This window comes from Protopterus annectens, chromosome 13.part0 (genome assembly GCF_019279795.1).
Source record: "Protopterus annectens isolate FY-2018-M chromosome 13.part0, PAN1.0, whole genome shotgun sequence".
Lineage (NCBI taxonomy): Eukaryota > Metazoa > Chordata > Ceratodontiformes > Protopteridae > Protopterus > Protopterus annectens.
The window spans coordinates 219867704-219889054 of record NC_056747.1 but is presented as its reverse complement, the minus strand read 5'-3'; the positions used below and the strand labels follow the sequence as shown (position 1 = coordinate 219889054).

Below are 21351 nucleotides of genomic sequence, written 5' to 3'. Positions count from 1 at the left end.
TCCATGATACACTGAGGAGATAGGTGGAAGCAAACTCTGTACCCCGGACTGCAGTAAGCAGCTCATTACCAGCTTAAAGTTTTAATCCTCAGCACTAACTTACAGGTAAAAGAGACACTAAAGGTTGCAGTACCTGCCCAGCTAAACTTAAGTTATAAACAGAATGGCAAGGAGACTACCTCGAATAGCAGATAAGATGTATTAATAATTTCCTAATATTGATAAAATAAAGGCACACGGATGACCATTGAAGAAGGCTATGTTATGTAATGGAGAGGGCATACGCAGTGAAGAATGCAGATTAGAGTTTCAGTGAAGAGGGTAGGACAAAAAATACAGAGATGGTAAAACTCCTTAACATGCCTCATGACCAGCAAGAGGTTATAAACATCATATTCAAGGAATCTTGGACACCAGACATTGACTAATGTATTTGAATACCCCATAAGCAATTATTCAACAGCTTTAACCAGCTCTGCTGCTGAAAGTATGCTATGCTGTAAAACCAGACAGAAAAATGGCAGTTTTATATTTTGCCGACAGATGGCACCAAAACACAAATTTACTGAGAGAAATTATCACTTGTGAAGATAATGCATTGCAGTTTAAAGATGAAATAATATCAAAGGATCCAGTGGTATAAAAGATTTCAAGCAGAAGTATAAAAACTATAGTTTTGTTTTTTAACACAGGACTATGCCAGTATGGCTAATCAGGGCATAGGTTTTAACTGTTCAGATTTTTGCAGAAAGTCCATATTTTTGACTCATACTTTTGGTCCACTTCTCATAAAACTGTAGTTTTCTGGTAAATCACTGGCAAATCATTGAGGACTAAGTAAGAAAATAATGGCAGATCATTAATTTGCAGACTTTATATCCTTCAGAAAAATTCATACTAATGCAAAGCCTGTTATTCTATCAACTTTCTAAGTTTGTAAGGGCAACATTTAAAAAGTGTCCCTATTTTGGGGCATTTGCACCCCTCCCCCATTATTTGTGGCTTTGTCCAGATTTCTTGCTCTAAGAGGTTGAGAGGTAAGGATCAGGGATCAGGAATTTTTACCTGCAGAAACAGCAGAAAGCAGCAGACAGCATTTTTTGAAGGGCCATAAACAGCTTGCAATGTGGGTTTTACCTCTTTTTAAGTGCCCTGAAGGACTAAACCCTTTTATGGGACCCAAAAGTGGGTGTGGTACAATTCCCCCCAAATCCCAAACTACATTCCCATATGGGGTTAGGTCTAAATGGGTTTCTACCTTTGAAAACCGTTTTAAAAGCTAGAAGGAGAAGGAAAAGTAATGTTTGCCTCTTTCTGCTGAGTCCACTCTTCCGGTGAGTTCAGCTTTAATAATTTACTTGTTTTATTAGTTTTTGATTGTTCTGTGTATTATGACATTGTTATATACATGTCAAGTAAAGATGCAGTTTTATTAAGGTCTGAAGACGCTATGATTCCATAGTGAAAGCACTTACCAGTTTGTATATGCATTAAAACTTGGATTTATTTTGCCTGCTGCCTGCTATTTGCTGCCTGCTTTATCTATGGATGCTTTGAATTATGAATACTGTGTTTACATACTTGTGCTTTTTTTCCTTTGCACTTAATTTTGGCTCCTGGCTACTAGTGTGTGGCTAGTCTGCTGGTGAAAATTATTTTGTGTTTTTTTACATTTATATTATCCTGAACATTTTTGCTTAACTTAACATCCTAGCATTTGTGTTTTAAATAATTACCTCTGCCACACTAGACCTCTGCTCCCCAACCAATGTACCTGCTTTTTCCTTAGCCGAATGTCTTTACTTTCTCTTCATCTACAATAAGCGATTGCGCATTTCCTCCATTAATGTTGCCAGTTTCTAACATATGCATAGTCTTCTCGTCAGACTAGGGTTTCACAGAGACCTAATACAGCTAAGACCCTGTACAACCAAAATCAGAGTGAAATCAATGCTGTTTAAATGCTTTTAATACACAATTCAGTACACAGTAATAGAGTAAACAGAAAATGATGGAAAGGAAAGAGATATGGACAAAATGTTGCAGATATTGAAATATTACCTGATGGATGTTTTGTGGCTTCCAGCTACACAGGCTGCTTTTAGCTGGGTCTGGAACATGAGGCAGAAAATGTTTTCTCAGTCTGTAACTAAATAATAAAAAATGATAAAGATAGTCAGTTTGTTTGTGCATTCTGCTTACTATTACTACTTAAAAAAGTCAGTTTTATGTAACAAATGTTGAAGGAGTTTAGGATATACATTGCAAAGCAATTTCCACAGGAGTCTTGGCTTATAAAAACACACAAAACTGGCAGCTATGTCCAGTTAGCTATGAGCTGTTTGAACTGCATACACTTCCACATAAAACACCATCAGAATGGAATCAAGGTTACCATGGTGGGAAACTGACATGCTGCAATACCTATGGACCTCCATCAGGAATCATTCCTGCCATAATTGTATCCTCCAGACTCCATGCAGAGTAGAAGAGTTCTAACACAGAGTGCCTGAGCATGTTCATTAGAACACCTCTAACACCTGGGCCACCACTCAGTCCCACATCGCCATTGGGGCAGGAGGAGTTTCCCACTCATGTAACAGAATGTAGTCTGTAGCAGGTACAGTAGACAAGGAACTCACTCTGGAATATTAAAAAAGTACATTTACCGCAAAACTATATTTGGTTTGCCACAATATTTTCAAATGAAAACACCAATGACTTCAAAACTTGTTGACAGTTTCTCTCATTTTCATGAATCCCCTATTCCAGAATATATGTGAACATCTGTCCTCAGTACTTAGCTGACCCGTACTTCTCCCAGTTACTACCTTTTCAATGGACCTATTGTATTTGAAAATCATTCGTTGCTTTCCCTGTCACAAGGCTGCCATGTTACAGTCCAATGTACTACAGCTGCCACAGCAAAGACAGTACAGGAGTTGTAGCCCTTGCTGTACTCGATACTAGTCAGTGGCAGGTGTGCTGGTCCACCAGTCTTGCCTGTCCATACACTTTTCCCAGAGGTTTTCACAGAACAGCCAAACTTTGCAGTGACCCTGAAGCAATCTACCACGTATAGCCTGCTTTTACACATGCTGTGGGGTTTGATATAGTATATACCTAGTCGTGACCAGAGTTAGCCAAACTCTGAACTATTACAGCCTCCTCTCACATGGAATGGGATCAGTCCTATAGAAGCAGTATTCTATATTTATAAGCTGATCCTTCACTAATCCAAAGCTGATCCAAGGTCAAGATCACTGTTCCAAATGTTTTATACATATCCGTTTACAAAAATGCTTAGCCATAAGTAATGAAAACCTACAACTGATCGCAAAATAATGGTCGGTCCATAACAAAAACACAACAATGAGCAAAACACATGCTGGTCTTTGACATGTACAAGAGAGGCAAAAACAGCTTCTGATGACTGCATTTAATGTTTAGCTTTTTTGAAAATAAGCCTTATAAATTAATTAAGGCAAAATAATTTGGCAATAATACATACAACAGTTTCTTGTAGAGGAAGGCCAGAAACACAGGGACCAAAAGGAAAAATAACATAAGGCCCAGTAGAGTCAGTAACAGTCCCTTCCCATCTTGATCTGTAAAACAAAAGAAAGTCAGTCAGATACTGCATTATAAACAGAGATAAACATAACATAAACATACATATCCTAATGTTGTAACAGAGAGCATACTCATGTAGAGAACAATAGCTTTCAAATTATAGTCTTAAAGGGGAAGGCATAGCTGGACCTTATTTCTGTGAGCATGCATGTTATCTGCTGGGAAAAGTTTAGAACAGAAAATGGAAAAATCCCTCATGGCTGCCCTGATGATGGTCACATTATGATAAAGTCTGCCTGGAGAATGGAATGACTGAGCAGCAGTTTCCAGATGGTCAGCTGGCTCAGACCAAAGAAAAAATACAGGCCTGGAATGGGTGGTCAGCTTAAAGAGCCTGCTTTTCTTATTTGATACTGGTAGCAATCATATTTGCTTCAAAGGGCAGGTTACTGCCCCCATTTATTACGAAAGCTACCATTTCACTGTTTTACTAGCATACTATTCAATCTGAAGTTTAAAGCCAGTTTTAGATACTTTGCTGCATGCCAACTACTCCTCCATACACTGCTTTTGTATGCAAACATTTTTTTTCACATAAGCCTGATACTCTAGTCTCCCCAGCCTGCAATTGCCCAGTTTGCCTCCTGTTCAAAATGTCATAGCACCACACATCTTCCCCTTGGGGATATGCCTTCTTTTTGTAGCTGGAATAGGTTTGTTAGTGACTATGCCTATTTTCCAAGGAGTGGGAAGTAAGAATTAGTTGTCAGTTAGCTATTTACATGGATAAGACATTTGTGTGCAATTGTTATATCTACCCATCATGAATTTGAGCTGTAGGATACAATGCTTATTTTGTTCTTCCTAACACGCACACACAAGCTCCAAGCATCCACTCATATTGCTTGCCACTGTGCCATGCTGCGCTGTGATTATCTGTTCTGCTGGCCTCCACCAGGTGTCATTCCTAGTATGAGAGCTCCACAAAATGGGAGAGCTGATATTTGCTACTCACTGTCAATAACCCCTCCTCTCTCACCTGCTTCAATTACATCCATAATGCCTATTTCTCAGATTGTTGGTGCTGGTGCTGGAATTAGGCTCCCTCGTCATCATGAAGCATCTTGTCCACATTCTCATGTCCTTTAACAAATACACAGATGGAAAAATTTGTATCCAAGATGGGGGTGGGGAGTTGTATATAGGAATACTAAATCATGGCATCTGAAATGGTGAAGTTTTGATCTCTGATACCTTGGCTGGCCTAAAAATCAAATTTATGTCCACTAAAAATGTGTATGAAACTTGTGTCTCTTGTTACATTTCATATCTTATATTTGTTTGTTTATAGTTTTGTAAATATGACATCTGACTGGCCCAGGCTCATTTACGGCAGTAATCTTTGAAGAAAGGACTTGTTAAAAACTGCAAAAAAAAAAAAATATATATATATATATATATATATATAATTTGTAACATGCATATGAAATGTAATGCAAGTTAAAAAGATGCATTAGACACAAACAAAAAAAATTTCAGTAACTGCAGTATCATTGCACAGTGTAGTGAAAAAATACAACTGTAACGTAAACAAAGTAGAAATAAAAAAAAAATGGACCGTGCATTGCAAACAAAAGAAGTGAATGAGGTCAGTGAAGGAGTAAGACTGAATAGAGGAATTGGCATTAAACAAATAGAAAATAAGGAAGGCATGATAACATACCTTAGAAGGGAGAGTAATAAATGTGATCCTAATTGAAAAATGAAATGAAATGTAAGATCAAACACATTAGCAGCTGGACAGGATTCGGTAGTTTTTGCTATGCCTGTCAGTTCACAGCCAGTTCTATGAAGCCATTTAATCAAAAGAATATGGTTTAAAAAGAGAAGTCCCAAAACAGGGCTGCACTAAATAAGCCACTATTTATGCCTTTTATGAAAATCCCAGAAAACTATTTAACCTTTGCAAAATCCATAAAGAGTTAGTGACGTGGTCAACAATTCGAAGAAACACTAAGAACCATCAAACATTATTTCAAGAATCTAAGAAAGTTAATAAAAAGGTGAAGGAGAACTATAAGTTTGAACCTGATGATCTGAGCAGGGTTTCCACCTTTGTACAGGGGGTATAAAGTTTCTTCCACATTTTAGGAATCACTATTACTTTGATGTTGTAATCAATTAAGAAGGTAAGGGAGGCAGTCATGGTACTGCAAATAAAATGGATGAGCTTGGGTGAAAGGATATAGAAAGTTAGCTATCCCAGATGCACTCATTTGTGAGAGAAGTTTCTTAATGTAGTCATTTTCTGCATTCACTTCAAGAGTAGTACTTTCACCATTCAAGGGGCAAAATTTCCCTCCTCCCGAAGTGTGGTTCCTGATTATATCCATTTGGCTGTACCTCCCCAATTTTAATACAAATCCTTCCTAGTTCAATGGTATTCTCAAATATTCTGTGCATTCACTTATTTAGGATTTTTGGGTTGGGGATTGGCAGAATGGTTAAGGTGTTTTATCTCACAGACACAAGTACAGGGTTTAATTCTCACATATGAGGGACATTGGCTAGGCTTAAAATGGCCCACAAGGGCAGGTAGCCTGGAACTTAACTAGGAACCTATGGACCTATGAAGATCTAGTAGCATGGATTCTGAGACTTCATTCTAGTATCAGTTTAATTATTCCTGTAATCATGATGAACAAGCTACTAGAATATGGAAAAAGGGGAAAGAAAGTCAGAAAAACAACAGATTAAGGACATCTAAATGGGATTACAGGGCTGGTTGGATTGTATGGGAAGTTAAGGGTTATGAAGGCAATATCGGGAACACTAAAACAAGAAAATATGAGAAGGTGGAAAGAACACAGAAGGAAGAAAAATGTAAGATGGAAATGGAAGGGGGGTAGAGAAGGTGTATAAACCTAGACAAGGGCAAAAAATAAACAGGAAATACTGAGAAGGGACTAACATATTAGAAAAAATATGCAAAATAAACATTAAGATTTAGACAGGGATAGGAAGAGATAGGGAGAAACAAACAGAGATGGAAAGTCTACCAGTCCAGAGATGGACATATAGTCTGTACTCTTTTGTAGGAGTTAAAATAGGACCAGTTACTATTCTGGAGGAGAGTGGAGGTACTTGTTTCCTTTCTTACCAGTGTCTCCAGTTCTGATGACAATATCAGGTCCTGAGGTGCTTCCTCCATCAGTTGAGGCCATGACATGAACTGTTATGTTTGAACCCGGACTGAGATCTAACAAGGTGTAATGGTGAACAGAGCTGTTCACTACATATGCTGCAACAAAGAAAGTGTTATTAGGTTAATAAAAATATACTAGCAACCAGAAAACTTGCATCTAAATATATGAAGAATATTCCACACACAAAAACATTTGGGATTATACTTCTTAATAAGGGTCAGTAAACTAATGAAAATTTAATATAATACAAGTATTTCCAGAAATGGCATATTTATACCTCATTTGAATCTATGCAGAATGCAGAAAAGGTTTTCTTTAACTGAAGCCAGAGGTCAGTCCTTTTTGAACCTCAAAGTGATGTGTTTATGAGCCGATATCCTTTTTGAAACCTGAAGGTTTAAGTGATAGGTTTCTGAATTTATTAGACCGAGTTCATAGAATCATAAAATAACCCATCAATCATTGGAATGAAGTCTACAGTGATGGAAAGGTTACATTCTGTGAATAAGAACTTGCAGACTTCTGGAAATCATTGCCCCTATTAATCAGTTTCCTACAGGTTGTTGAGAGGTGACCTATGCCTAGCTAAAATCTTCCTCAGATTCACCACAAATGGATCTGTTGCACATTTGGAAAACTAGAATCAGAAACACCCAACCTAGGGACCTAAACCTCACCAGATGCAGGGACAGGTTATGTCTCTCAAAGGCTCCCCCTTCTTTGGAACAGGCTTCCCATCCATGTGAAGCAGAATTGTTCTCTGCATTTATTCAAGCAGATCCTGAAGCATGGGGAACTGCAAATACACCCCTGGTATACCACCAATGTTTGTACTAGAGGAAGCTTACAATTGTTTGTCTACCTAAGAATATAAACCATCTGCAAAATCTTTGGGAACCATTACTTACAAAATTTTATTTTGGAGAACTGGCTAGGCTTAAAATGGCCCTTTGGGTCATTAACCTAGTATGCTACTAAGAAACCTGACATATCTAAATTTATTGTACACCATTAAAAAATTTAGAAAAAGTTTCAGTCAGATGCCAACATCAACAATTTATGCTGCACTATGTCGCTCAAAAAAGATACTATTCTTGGACACCTTTTTAAATAGGTTTATGCTGCATCTGCTTTGCAATAATATGAACAGCAGTCCCCCACCTTGCACCAGTATGTCAAAATAAAAAAAAATCAGCTTTTTGGAATTCTATCCAATTAAATTTAACCTTTAATTTCTCTACAAACTGTCTAAAATTTCTGTAAATATTAAATGATTGTCATGTACCTTGTATTGATTCTTAACCAGTGCTTTTATATTATGTCTAATAATCATTTAAGCTGCAGATGTTTTTGTTTTAATTTTGAAGATTGTAAAAGTATTGTTCTTAAAATGTTTTGTAATAACTTGGAGCTTTTCTCCCTGGGCATCCACTGAAAATGGACTTCTACCCATACAGACTTTCCCAGTAATAAAATGTCAATAAACTTTATATCACTTCAGCATTTTACTCTGCTATAAATAGTTTTTTTAATTTTCAACCAAATGATAAAACACAAGACATTTAATTGCACACTGTAAAACATCATTCTGAAGCAAAATAACTGTATTAAGGACAACTATACCCTAAATGCAACATTTTATTTCTCAAGAGTATAATTACCTCTCCATGAGATGATCCACACATTGCCATAAAAAATCATGACCATTTATTCCCTTCTGTGGTATGTCTGTCCTATTCAATTTTGCAGCTACACACCATATTGGGTTTAAATTAAATCACATAATCCTTTTTCTACCTGTTGCATTTTCACCATCAAGTTGCACTATAGATCAGTGTACATTTCAAGGTGTAGAATATTGTGTGTGTGTGTGTGTCTGTGTGTCTGTGTGTCTGTGTGTGTGTGTGTGTGTGTGTGTGTGTGTGTGTGTGTGTGTGTGTGTGTGTGTGTGTGTGTGTGTGTACTGTACCTTTAAGAAGCGTTTCAAGGCTGGCACGTGCATATAAATAGCAAGCACGTGCTAGCTTCAGTGCCATTTTGAGAGTGCAGAGCATGAGCATGTGTGAGTGTAATAGCTAGTTTGTTTATACGTTTATCTACGTTAAAGTTAAGCCTCAATCCTGATGTGTTTGTAGATAATAAAGCTGGTTGAACAGAACCCACAAAGTCTGGTCTATTTGATCCTGACTGGACGAGCGACACAGTATTTGTATCTCTTCATTCTTCTCCTACTAAAGAAGATAAATCTAATTGAGCCTCTAGAAATTCTCAGCTCTTACTGAATACTATGATTTACATCTGCTTTCCTTTAGAATTCTCAGAGTGATGAAACCTTATAGCCATGACAGATGCACAACAAACAGAATGACCCGAGGAGCTAAGTGATTTCTCCCCCCCCCCCCAAAATAATCTAGCTCAAGCCCTCTTTCACAGGAAAATAAACTTCTTACTGCAGCATGTTTACAACTCAACAAATAACTCAAACCATAGAAAGTCATTGGAGTTTCAGGCACTCTGCCTAGAAATTCTAAGTTAGCAGTAATCCTGACTTTTGCTATTTTAAGTAAATGCAAACAATACCTGTCTTAAAAGAGCAGGGCAAGATAAACTAATTTTTCTAAGGACTCATTGAGTTGTGGGAAAGAGAAAAACCCAACTTAAAAAAAAATCTGTAAAAATGCCATCAGAGTATAAATAAATGAGTTTTACCATCCACAACCCTGTAATACACAATACATGTCAATTTACTGAAAAGCAATACACTGAAAAATCATAATATTGACTGTAAAATGTTGAAAATAAAATACTTACTCCCTTACATGTGAACTATGCTATTAGTAGGGATTTTGAGTTCAACATTGTAAAGTCTCGAGATTATGACATTTCACTGTTTGCATTCAGTATTTTGGCTTTATACTGTTGTTTAACAAGTTGTCACATATGCGTTCCAATCATTCGACTGATAGGTTTATTGACCGAAAACTCACTTGACTGAATCACAATTGACAGAAAAGTGTAGAAGTGCATAGGCAGTATATGATGGTGTCATTTCCTATGACAGAGGACGTTGGGGTAGTGAGTCTAGAAGAGTATGTGCGGATTGGCAATGGTCACAATCACCTTGCACGCTAAGATCTGTAAGTACCGAAGGATCAATTCACTATGTAAGGCAAGGGCGCCTGCAGGCAGGTGCAAGGGGGTGCACTTGCACCCCCTGGAATCGGCTGACTGGTTAATGCTGTAATTTAAAAAAAAAAGTTTTTTTTTTTTTTAGTGCGTTCTTCTTTAAGAAGAAGTCTATGCTGACAGTCCAGTCGCAGGGATGCTGACATCATCACTCTCGCTCATATTTACAAGTTTGCGAGCGGGAACTCACACGGACGGTTTCGCAAGTGGGAGGATTCGAGCAGGAACTGAAACGGACGGATTTGCAAGCGGGAGGAAATGGATGGAAGATGGGACCTGAAGCGGATGGATTTGCAAGCGGGAGGAAACGGATGGAAGATGGGACACTTTCAGAGTGAGTAGTGTGTGTGTGTGTGTGTGTGTGTGTGTGTGTGTGTGTGTGTGTGTGTGTGTGTGTGAAATGCCCCAGGTGTTACATGGTGGTGGGTAGAGAATAAGGCTTGAACCCTATACCTTGGGCCCAAGTGGCAAGAGCCTGAATTCCCTACCCACCACCATTTGTAAAAATGTTGCAGGTTTTTCCCTCATACTTTTCTGTTCCTCATAAAATCTGTGGTTTCTGTATGTGTCCTTGTTGCCTGACAGCTACATGTTCTCTGGTTTGATTCTTGGCTGTCTGGAGTGTTTCTCCCTGGGCCTCTGCTAAAAATTAGCTTTTTTTCCAAGTCAGACTTTCCTGGTTAACAAATGTTAAAAAATGGACACTCATTTCAATATCAGACTACATATTCTTCAGAAAGTGCATGGTAACAAAAGCTTTTATTTTAGCAATTTTCTTCTAAGTGTACAAGATGGATATTTGAAATGTATCCCTGTCTTTGGGACTGTATTCCCCCCATTATTGGCTTCATCCAGGTTATGTGCTAAGGTTGAGAGCTATGGTAAGAACTGAATTCACTGAATATGTTTGGGGGCTGTATTTACCCAGTATTGGCTTCATCCAGGTTTTGTGCTAAGGTTGAGAGCTATGGTAAGAACTGAATTCACTGAATATGTTTGGGGGCTGTATTTACCCAGTATTGGCTTTATTCAGGTATTTATTGGCTTCATCCAGGTTTTGTGCTAAGGTTGAGAGCTATGGTAAGAATTGAATTCACTGAATATGTTTGGGGGCTATATTCCCCCATTACTGGCTTTGTCTGGGTGTTTTTTGCTAAGAGGTTGAGAGCTATGGTGAGAACTGAATTCACTAAATGTTTGGGGGTTGTATTCACCCATTATTGGCTTTGTTCAGGTATTTTGTGCCAAGAGGTTGACAGCTGTGCTATGGTGAGAACTGAATTCACTAAATGATAGCCATTTAAGTTTCAGTCTTCCTCTTTCACAAAACAGCTGATTTGGCGTAGTGGTATGTTGCTCTGACTGTTTTGCACAGGGTCCCCTGGGTTCAAGACGTGGCAGTGAAATGTATGGTGGTAACGCAGCATTTCATTCTAGCAACTTTCCAGCATTATACAAGCAATGTTTAAAATGTGTCCCTGGTTTTTGGCCTTTTGTCCCCCCCCAATACATTTTGGCTTTTTCCAGATTTCTTGTGCTGTAATGTTCAGAGATACAGCTGAGTGTCGAGTAGATTTTACAAGGAGCTGAGAGCTGCAGGGGAGCAAAAGTTTAGTGCTGCTTATGTTTAGTCTGCTCGCACTGTTTATAGCACAACAGGATAGTGTGCTTGCTTTTGATGCTGAAGGCTGTGGGTTCTACTCCCACAGTAGGTAGATGCATTGCTGATACTGTACTGTGTTGTAAAGGGGGTGGATGCTGCAGTTCTTTTGGCAAAGATACCTAGTAACTATGAACCTGTTAACAGTTTGCTATCCATTCCCTATTGTGATATTACTAGCTTATCATTTTTTTATTGCATGCAACAAAGGCAATTTATTCTTCAAGGGTAATAGGCACTTTATTTGTAGATTAAACAATGACATATAAAGTGTTTGCTAGCAGCAGCCTCTTTATTAGTTACAAATTTCTTTAATGTGGATTTTACTACTTCAGAGATTGTGCATATTTTTTACTGATACTGGTGGACTATAGAAGGTTGAGTAGACTTTTTATGATGGAAATGTTCTGAATTGGGCAGTTTTGTCATTGGTGTATGCATTTTGTTTCATTGTTTACTGGAAAAATGTTTAAAACAAATTTAAAATGCCCTCTAACAACTGTACTGTATTGTACAAGGAATATAATGTAATACAGTCAGGAAGGTGTATGAAAGAGCATGTGTATGTTATGTTCGAGGAGCCTATGATTTTGAAGACAGCCCAGAGTTTATTTATCTGCCACTGGCAAAATGTATTTTCTTTGAATGTGGGTTTCAATGCTGTTTCAATGCATGTGAGTTTCAAGGGCATAGAAGTTTTAATGTTAGTCTATTTTCATTGTGAGACTGCATTACTTTGTTTAACAGATATGTATTAGGGTTTGTGCTGTAAAATGCAAAATAAAACTTTCAAATGAAATCCTAAATCATCGCAGAAGTAAAGCAGTATGCACATTAGTGTTTATGGTAAATGGGGCAAAATAACCAAGGAATGGGACATTGGAATGGCTGCAGGGGGGAGGCTCCATTTGACCATGATTTTTTGAGGGGGGTAGCAAACTCAGACAGCCCCGGTTGAACTATACCTCTCAGTTGTCCATATCTTTGCAGAATGAATAGATATTTGCTTCTTATTTTTGGTTTGTTCCTCATAAAATTTGTGGTTTTCTAGCAAATCATTTAGGAATTAAGTCACTAAATGACAGACATTGAGTTTCAGACGTCATAACCTTCAGAAAAATGCATGCTAATGCAAGACTGTCTTAAGTTTATACAAGAGCAATTTTTAGTAGTGTTTGTATGTTCCCCCCAATATATTTGGGCCTTGTCCAGATTTCCTGCATTAAGAGGTTGAGAGGTACATGCAAATCACTTTGTAGATTAGGAATATCCAAACCTCTCAATTGTCCCCAATTTTGGCTCAAAATGTTGCTCTCCCCTAATAATCCCTCCTCCAAAATGGCAATTTTAGAAGAAAATGTGGAGGGTTTACAATTATATACAACTGTAATGATCAGAGTTATAGATTACTTTTATTTCAGAAATGCATGTAGATGCTCTTATTTTGTTAGCTGCTCAAGTTAACAATGTTAATATTAAAAAGGTGTCCCTTTTTTGACAGGTATTTTTGCATCACATTTTGGTCTGTTTTTCATAAAATTGTGGTTTTCTGGCAAATTAGTGGCACGTCATTAAAGATTGAAGTTAGAAAATAATGGCAGACATTTGTGTTTCAGATTTTATACCCTTCAGAAAATTCGTACTAATGCAAGATCTACTACTGTTCTATTTATCTAAGCAATATTTAAAAATTGGCCTTATTTTTGGGCCTGTGTCCCACTTCTAGTTCTATGTATGGCTTTGTCCAGATTTCTTGCTCTGAAGTTGAGAGGTATGAGTGTCAGAGCCATCACTGTCAGCCAGAGACATTTCAAATTATGACATACTTATTGCACCCCACCCCCATTGTAGTGGCTCTGGATGTGTCCAAGGAAGGCAAGGAGCAGTTATGCAGTGTAAGTGTGCAGAGTATTCCCGCATCCAAGGTAGATCACAAATACGACCGTGGATTTTCATCTGTCCTTGATTTTGCAGAATGTTGTGGTTTTCTACCAGATTTTTATACTGTTGATTTATGCTTCTTATTATTCAGGAACTGCATGCTGTCACAGTGTCCTGTTGCACTGTTTAAGTAGCCATGGTTTAATGAACAGGAGATTGTAAGATGCAAGTAAGCTTTATTGTTAAAGAATTACCAGCATTGAAAGCCTTTTCGTTGTTGCCATGCAGAGAATATTTACATAACTAGATAATGTATAAGCCTTGGGTATTGAAATGCATATGACAGTATTTGTAATAAAAGGACAGGATTACAGTATTTTCAGAAGCTCATTACGTTTTATTGGAGACCTGTGTCTTATAGCAGTGTCTGTGTGTTAGTACACTTGTAGTTGGGTGGCTTTAATGGTATATGGTAAATAAGCATTGCTACCTTACTTAAAAGCCAAGCCCTGCAACAACTAGGTAAGCTCCACACTGAAGTCAAAACACAATAGCTCTGGTGGGTAAATGTACTCTGTAGTAATCAAAAAAGGCAAATGTTTGAAATAGCTACAGCTTATGTGCAAACACAATAGGGAGCGATGAAACAATGCTCTGCTAAAAATGCTTTAATGCTCCACATTGCTGAGCTGCAGATCAGTTATTACTGCCTACCAGGATTTCACCCACTTCAGATCAAGCACTGTGCCGTTCAGTGCAACCTTCCCAGAACTAATTTAAGCCTGACCAGAATTATTTGGTGTGTGTGTATAAGAGGGAGGTAGCATACCCCTCAGCTGTCTAGCTTTTTGCAGAATGTCCAGATTTTTACCCCATATTCCTCCTAAAAAGGATTGAAGTTGCTAAATAATGAGACATTTCAGTTTTAGATGACATATCATTTAGAAAAATGCATACTAACACAAATCCTGTTACTTTTGCAATTTTCTAAGTTTATGAGAGCCATATTTATAATCTGTCCCTATTTATTTTAGGCTTTGTCCAGATTTATTGCACTAAGTTTGAGGCCTTGAGGGTTGTGGTATGTTTGTGAGAGAGAAAGCGAAATGCCCAAGTTAGAGTTAGCAGGTGGAATTAAGTGCATTTTCAAGGAACTGAGTTTTAAGGGAAGCGAAGTTTACTGCTGCTCATGCAAAGTCTATTTATAATGTGCAACTGTTTTGTTTAGCAAATGGTATCTCTATTGTGGTATAAAGTTTTAAAGCTATGTTAGTAGCACCACAAGTAGAATACATGCATCTTAATGGAGAGGCTTGAGGTTCTATTCCTACAGCATGTACATCTTTATGCTACAGTCCTGAGGATGTCCTCCTTTGGATGAGATGCCTAATAACTATGAACCTGTTTTTCAGCTTGCCATCCATTTTCTATTGCAATATACCAGCTTACCATTTTTTAATTTAACATAAGCAATTTATTCTTTGACGGAAGCAGGCACTGAATTTGTAGATAAAACACTGAAATATACAGTTTTCTAGCAACAACATCTTCATTAGTTTCAGATATCTTTAATGTGGAATTATTCAGATTACTTTTACTTCGGCAGAGACACTCAAACAAGTGTTGCTGTATAATACAAGGGATATAATTCAATTATATATTATATTATAATTAATACAATCAGGTAAATCAAATCTTTTGCATGGCCCTAACAGTGTGCAAGGAGCCTATTGCTTGAAAACAGTTCAAAGGTAAATAACCTGCCACTGGCCAGATGCATTTTCTTTGAATGTGGATTTCAATGCTGTTTCACTGAATGTGAGTTTCAAAAGTAGAGAAGCTTTAATGCCAAGTCTGTTTTCATTGTAAGACTATTGCTTTGTTTAGGTTTAGTAAATGTCTCAGTGTTTGGGCTATAATGTTTGAAATAAAAGTTGTAAATTAAATCCAACTGCCTGTAATCATTGTAGAACTAAAGCATAAAACAGTATGCACACAGAGATTTGAACAGTGTCTATGGCAAATGGGGAGAAATAGCCAAATAATGGGACACTGGAATGGCAGTGTGGGCGGGGCTTGGGTGGGTTGGCAGGGGGCGGGGAGAGCTATGTGGGTGGGGCTCTGGGTTTGCACCCCCTGCAAAAAATCCTGCGGGCTCCCTTGATGTAAGGTGTTTTTTCTTTTCTCCATGGTTGTGCAACTGTGGAATTAGCACATGTAAGTTTGCTCACCTTCTGGAAAAAAACATTTTTATGCTGTATTTGTTTTATGGAATGTTTTCTGTTGCTTATTCAGAGAAATAAGGTTTTTGTCAAATGAGTTTTCAGTCACTTGTGTTCAGTGATGTGATTCAGTCAAATAAGCTTTCAATCAAATATATAAAGAATCATAAAAGGCATCCAATACTTCAGCTTTGTGATCTGTTCACCAAAACCCCACCACATATTAAGACAATTTGTCTAAATACTGATAAGTTTTACATAAAAGGGTTTTTCTAAGGTAATGTGCAGAAGTTAGGATTAAGGGCAGAGGTAGGGTTGACACACATTAGTAAGGTACCTTGTACCACCTTACTGTTCACAGAGACACAACTGAGCTCTCATTCTATGTGTCCAAGGAAGGAAAGTTACCATCGCTAAGCAGTACTCTTCCATCAACAAGAATGCTGCTCAAGTTCAAGGATAAAATGGCTTCAACAATTGACTAATTACCTGGTGTCATTCCCGGGAGATCCATCATGTGTCTTCCCTGGATAAAGTATTAATAGTCCTTCCTGCTTTGCCAGGTATGGGCTGCACCTAGTCTCATGACTTTCACTTACTGGCTAAAGCTTTTGCTGCCTCCCCAGTGCCCTTTTAAGCAAACTTTGTCTCATAGACATACCCACTCAGCAAATTCTAATTCAGAAAATATGAGGGTGGAACTCCTCGATTCCAGAAGCTTGAAAACAAGGACATATGAGCTTAAGACCTTCTCCTACCTTGGTCTGTGTAGCTGAAGAAACTTCATTGCGGTGCAAAAATAGGACTCTTTCCTGGATAGGGGACAGTATCTCTGAGGTACTCAGGTCAAGAGGAAACCGTGGAGTGCATCCATATCTGTTAGGGTTTCTACTGTTTTATGATAAATCAAGCATGATATAATTATGGAAATTATAGAGGTTCAGGTAACACTCCATAAACTGCCTGCCTTATTGCAAACCAGAGGTCCCTTTCTATGTCCTCATCTGAGTATGCTAATTATCAAAGTCAGACTGTAAAAGTAACATCAAACCAAATATACTTCTTATGGGTGACTAAATACCCCACTATAAGCTGGCATACACGTACAACTAGCAACAAATATGGCCAAAGAGACTTCAGTTTTATGAATGCTAACTCCCTTGGTCAGACTTTACCCCCCTATCACTGATGCTAATCAGCTTATTATTGTCCTTAGTGGCTACTCACCTTCCTGTACTAGCTCCAAGGTCACTCACTACCTCCTTAGTAAAATCTGACAACCTAGCAGCAACATTCTTCCTTAAAATATATTTTCAAAGCCAAAAAAAGTGTTTCCTTATTACTCAAACCTCTTCCAATATACAGACTTTTACAAATGTTAAGTGGTGCAGTTTTCCAAACCAAAGAGCCTTGTGCCCTGTGCTCTTGCATACGCCAATGAACCTTACTCCCTTATGGACAGATGCTTTGCATTTTTCTATCTGCCAAAATTAGTAGTAAATACAGAAATGATCCCTTATGGTCTGTGTGGTGCAATTTTCATTTAAACAAGCTTTACAACCAAAAGAAGAAATCTCAAGCTCTTTATAACAGATCATGACTCTCCCAATATAAAAAGCATTAAAATCTAAGTAAAACCGTCAGTCGCACTGTCAGTGTGTGCAAGACCAGGTACGATCTCAGGGCTGCCATCAGCTCTAAGCATAAAAACAAGGTAGTCTTAAGTTGCATTAGGAACATTAGAAATGCTTATTAGTATACCAAACTTATTTCCAAAGGAAGCTACTATTCTGATCCCAAAATGATTGCTAATATCCTCACAGACAAATTCAGTGCAAATTTCATGCCCCTACTCCACCAAAAGTCTCCCCAGACTACCATACTGATAAATGCATTGCTACCGGTACTGATTCAATTTCCAATCCAGAAAAGAAAAAGAGGAGGAGACTACAAAGCCATTTTCTATCAAACTTCGGATAGATTCAGTAACAAGGACTTCAGCAGCTTCCAGTGAAGGGGTCTGCAGTGTGGGAATAGCTATGACATGGGGAAAGAAGCAGCTTCCCCAGGTGCAAGATGTCTAGGGGAGTGAGAGTAGCAGTTGCTGAGGGGGCAAGTATAGCAGTTCCAGCATTCAGAAGTGAATGCTAATACTCTTATCACATCTGAATAGCTGAAGCCCATTGTGCATGGCACTGTAGATGTAAGCAAAATGTCTGCTGCAGTTTCAGGAGAGGATCTTTTGGCCTCAACAGTATTTTGAGGAGGGCACCAGATCAGTGACCAGTACTGGGCACTAGTTAAACTAGTTACAGCTTTGGTCTGCAGTGTAACAGGCTGTGATAAGAGTAGGCGTTTCCACATGCAGCTACCTGTAGCTGGTTATATGGCCTGATTTTGATTGGCTGCATTCTTCTGGGGCGTAGGCTTGATTTTGATTGACCAGTTTTATTTATTTGACATTTGTTAACTGGGTTGGTCCAACTGAGCTAAAAGCCCATTTTCAGTGGAGACCTGAAGAGAAAAGCTTCAAATACTTATACAATTATGTAAATAAGCAAAGTAAAAATGAAAAATAAAACACTGATACAATAATCAAACAATAGAAATATATAACAGTTTGCAAATATGAGTAGTCCGTGGTAGTGCAGCGGTAGCGTTTTCGCCTCACAGCAAGAGGTTCTCCCGTTTGATTCTCGGCTGGAGCACCTGCTGTGTGGAGTCTGCATGTCCTCCCCGCGAACAAGTGGCATTCGAAAGACATGCGTGAATGGACATGCCTTCGTTGAAGGTTGGCTGTCGGGCTGGCACCTCGGCACCGTAAAAATCTATTGCCAGTCATTAGCGGACCGGAGTTCCGCTGTGGCGACCTCTAACCGGGAAAAGCCGAAAAAAACCCAACAAATATGAGTAGTCCAAAGGAAACTAATAATCATAATTATGATAAATACAGTAGGCTAACACATGTGGATTAACTTTTACATGGTGATATTACATATGGAATAGGACGTAAAGCTGTTTAAGCAATAAACCTCCTAGAAGTGATTAACAGGTTGAAGTAGTGGGGGGGATGAGTTGTAGAAGGAAAGACGTGGGGGTTTATGTAGGGTCTTGACAAGGGCATATCCAAGATTTAGATGGACAGTTTTTAGTTTTTTTCAAACTACTGGAGCTTCTGTGAGATGAGAGGTCTGGTCAATTTGGTGTTCTTCATTGCTCATCTGCTGACAGTCCTCTAATGTGTAATCAGAAGACGACAACGGAGAAGGAAAAGAAGATGAGACAGCCTTTTTCCATATGGGTACTGACCGATACAATGCACTACATAAATCCTACCTTGGGTCTCTCCTCAAGAGAGGCCACTAGGCTAGAGGGACTAACCTGGTCAACAGAGGACAGATAGACAGGAGATAAAGCAAATTATATGAACATCAGCAACATGCTAGTGTCCAGAACTCTATAATAAATAACAGCAATGTGGGCCAAAGCATTCAGCAGTGAAGTAACCATCAACTTGATCAGCACCAAGTGTTTCTGATGCTATTTGTCTTGCTTGTGTGCAGTAAATCCATCAGTACTGCATTGGAGGATACCTTTTATGCCAGACACAGGCCAACTATTAACAGTCTGTAGGCAGCTCCTAAATGCTTTATCCCATGCATGGGTCCCCTCAAATTATCTATGGTATGATCCCAGTTATCTTCATTATGGGTAATATGTAATTATAGACCATGGGATGGATAAAGCCAGTCTCTAACCAAATGGGATAGATTAATTTGAGCACAAAAAGGGGAAATTGGCTAGATTTCCAAGCTTCTGACAGATTCAGTAACTACAAGGACTTCAGCAGCTTCTTGTGAATGGGTCTGCAGCAGAGGTGTAGCTAAAGCTTGGGGAAGAGGCAGCTTCCCCAGGTACAAGATGTCAGGGGGTATGGGTAGCAGTTTCTAGGGGGGTAGTACTGCAATACCGTACCGGCATTCAGAGGTGAATATCAGTACTGTAATTGTTAACACATCCAAAGAACTGAACCCGTTGTGTGTGGCGCTGTAGATGTAAGCAAATTGCTACAGTTTCAGGAGAGGGGGTGACAAGGCTTTGTATAGGTCCATGTAGGACATAGTGTACTACTAATGGACAGAGGCATTTCGTAAATGCTTTATCCCATGCATGGATTCCCTCAAAATATCTGTGGTATGATCCCAGGTATTCTCACTAGGGGTACTATATAATTATCAATCATAAGATGGTAAGATCAGTCTAACATCAAATGGGATAAGTTAATTCAAGCACCAAAAGGGAAATTGTCTAGGCATAAAATGGCCATCAAGGGCAGCTATCCCTGTACGTGCCTACAAATACATGAACCTACATCTTCATGTTATTATATACTATTCATATACATGTATTCTCTAATGTTGCTATCTACCCCCTACATCCTGTAGGTCACAATATACCATGATAAACGTAACATGCATATAGTAAATCATGATGCTGACTACAACTGCACAACTTTATTTGTTACCTACATTGCTATGCTACACGTCATCCCTGTGTAAAGGAGCACATGCTATGCTCTGTGTTCTCCTGTGCAGCATACAAAAGCTATGAATAGGACAGTGTGCTCCTATGGAATACATGAATCAATGCAGTACACGGCGTTATGTAGTTAACAGTGAGTATGATGTTTTTATGCATCTGCACGCTACCTCCAGGAATATCAGGGCCATTTCCAGGGCTAACCTGTTCCGTAGGTTGACATAAGACACTCTAGTACAGATTAATGAATCTGAAGTTTGTGAAAGAATCTATGTCTCTACTGAGAACATCACAAAATCTCAAAAGGTTAAAAGATCTTACTTTATAATGAACAATTGATTCGTACTAACCATACTTTGCATTCCTCACTTCTTCCCTTGCTAATTCATGCAGCTGACATTCATATGTCATTTTCTAATTTAAATGATTATGTTTCATCTAAAACTGAGGTAATGCAGTATACAGAATTCTATTAAGGTGAGCACACACTGTACAGTAAAAGGAAATATTACATGGGCAAAATGCTCAGACAACAAGCTCAGTCTCTGTGCACTTCTTCAGTCTAGCACAGCAAGCATATTCTAATTACTGCAAGAAAGAATACATTTTTGCTGCTCTTTGCCCCTGCTGCCTGCCAATCGGCCCTATCCTTGGTCAGTCATCCCATTCATTTCCCATCACCAGGGTATAGGTCAACAAAAGTGCCATCTTACATTAATTTTGTTTGCTCAACTGAAATTGAGCTAGTCTGTCACTTATTTATTTTTTTAATACTTGGCATACCTTATTTTACCCAGCAAAGCATCAGAAAGGGTTATGTAATGAGCTGTCTGCGGAGGACATCCCCATACTTGCAGATCATCATTTCCTCCAAGCAACCATGCCCCTCTCTGAACAGCATAAGTGATGGTGTCCCTAGTCTCCACTAGGGAAATTGCATCAACTGTGCACCTGAGTTCAAGCAGGGTGCACACCTTCACTCCATGGTCCCTCTTCCTGTCTGGCTACTACAGTCAGGGCTTCACCCCTCTTGCAATAGAGCCAGGCTAAGCAAGACTATATTTTAAAGTTGGTGCAAATTCGT

At 38.6% G+C, this 21351-nt stretch overlaps 1 protein-coding gene across 1 annotated transcript in view; it reads right to left on the bottom strand.

The window, feature by feature from the left end:
* Positions 1 to 1895: 1895 nt before the first annotated feature.
* LOC122787874 (granulocyte colony-stimulating factor receptor-like) overlaps positions 1896 to 21351 on the bottom strand; it is a 335697-nt gene continuing 316241 nt past the window's right edge. The window contains exons 13-16 of the mRNA XM_044054791.1: positions 6734 to 6874; positions 3512 to 3608; positions 2062 to 2149; positions 1896 to 1922 (exon numbers count right to left, since the gene is read on the bottom strand). Coding sequence (XP_043910726.1) covers positions 1896 to 1922; positions 2062 to 2149; positions 3512 to 3608; positions 6734 to 6874 — 353 coding nt within the window. The remainder of the gene's footprint in view (positions 1923 to 2061; positions 2150 to 3511; positions 3609 to 6733; positions 6875 to 21351) is intronic.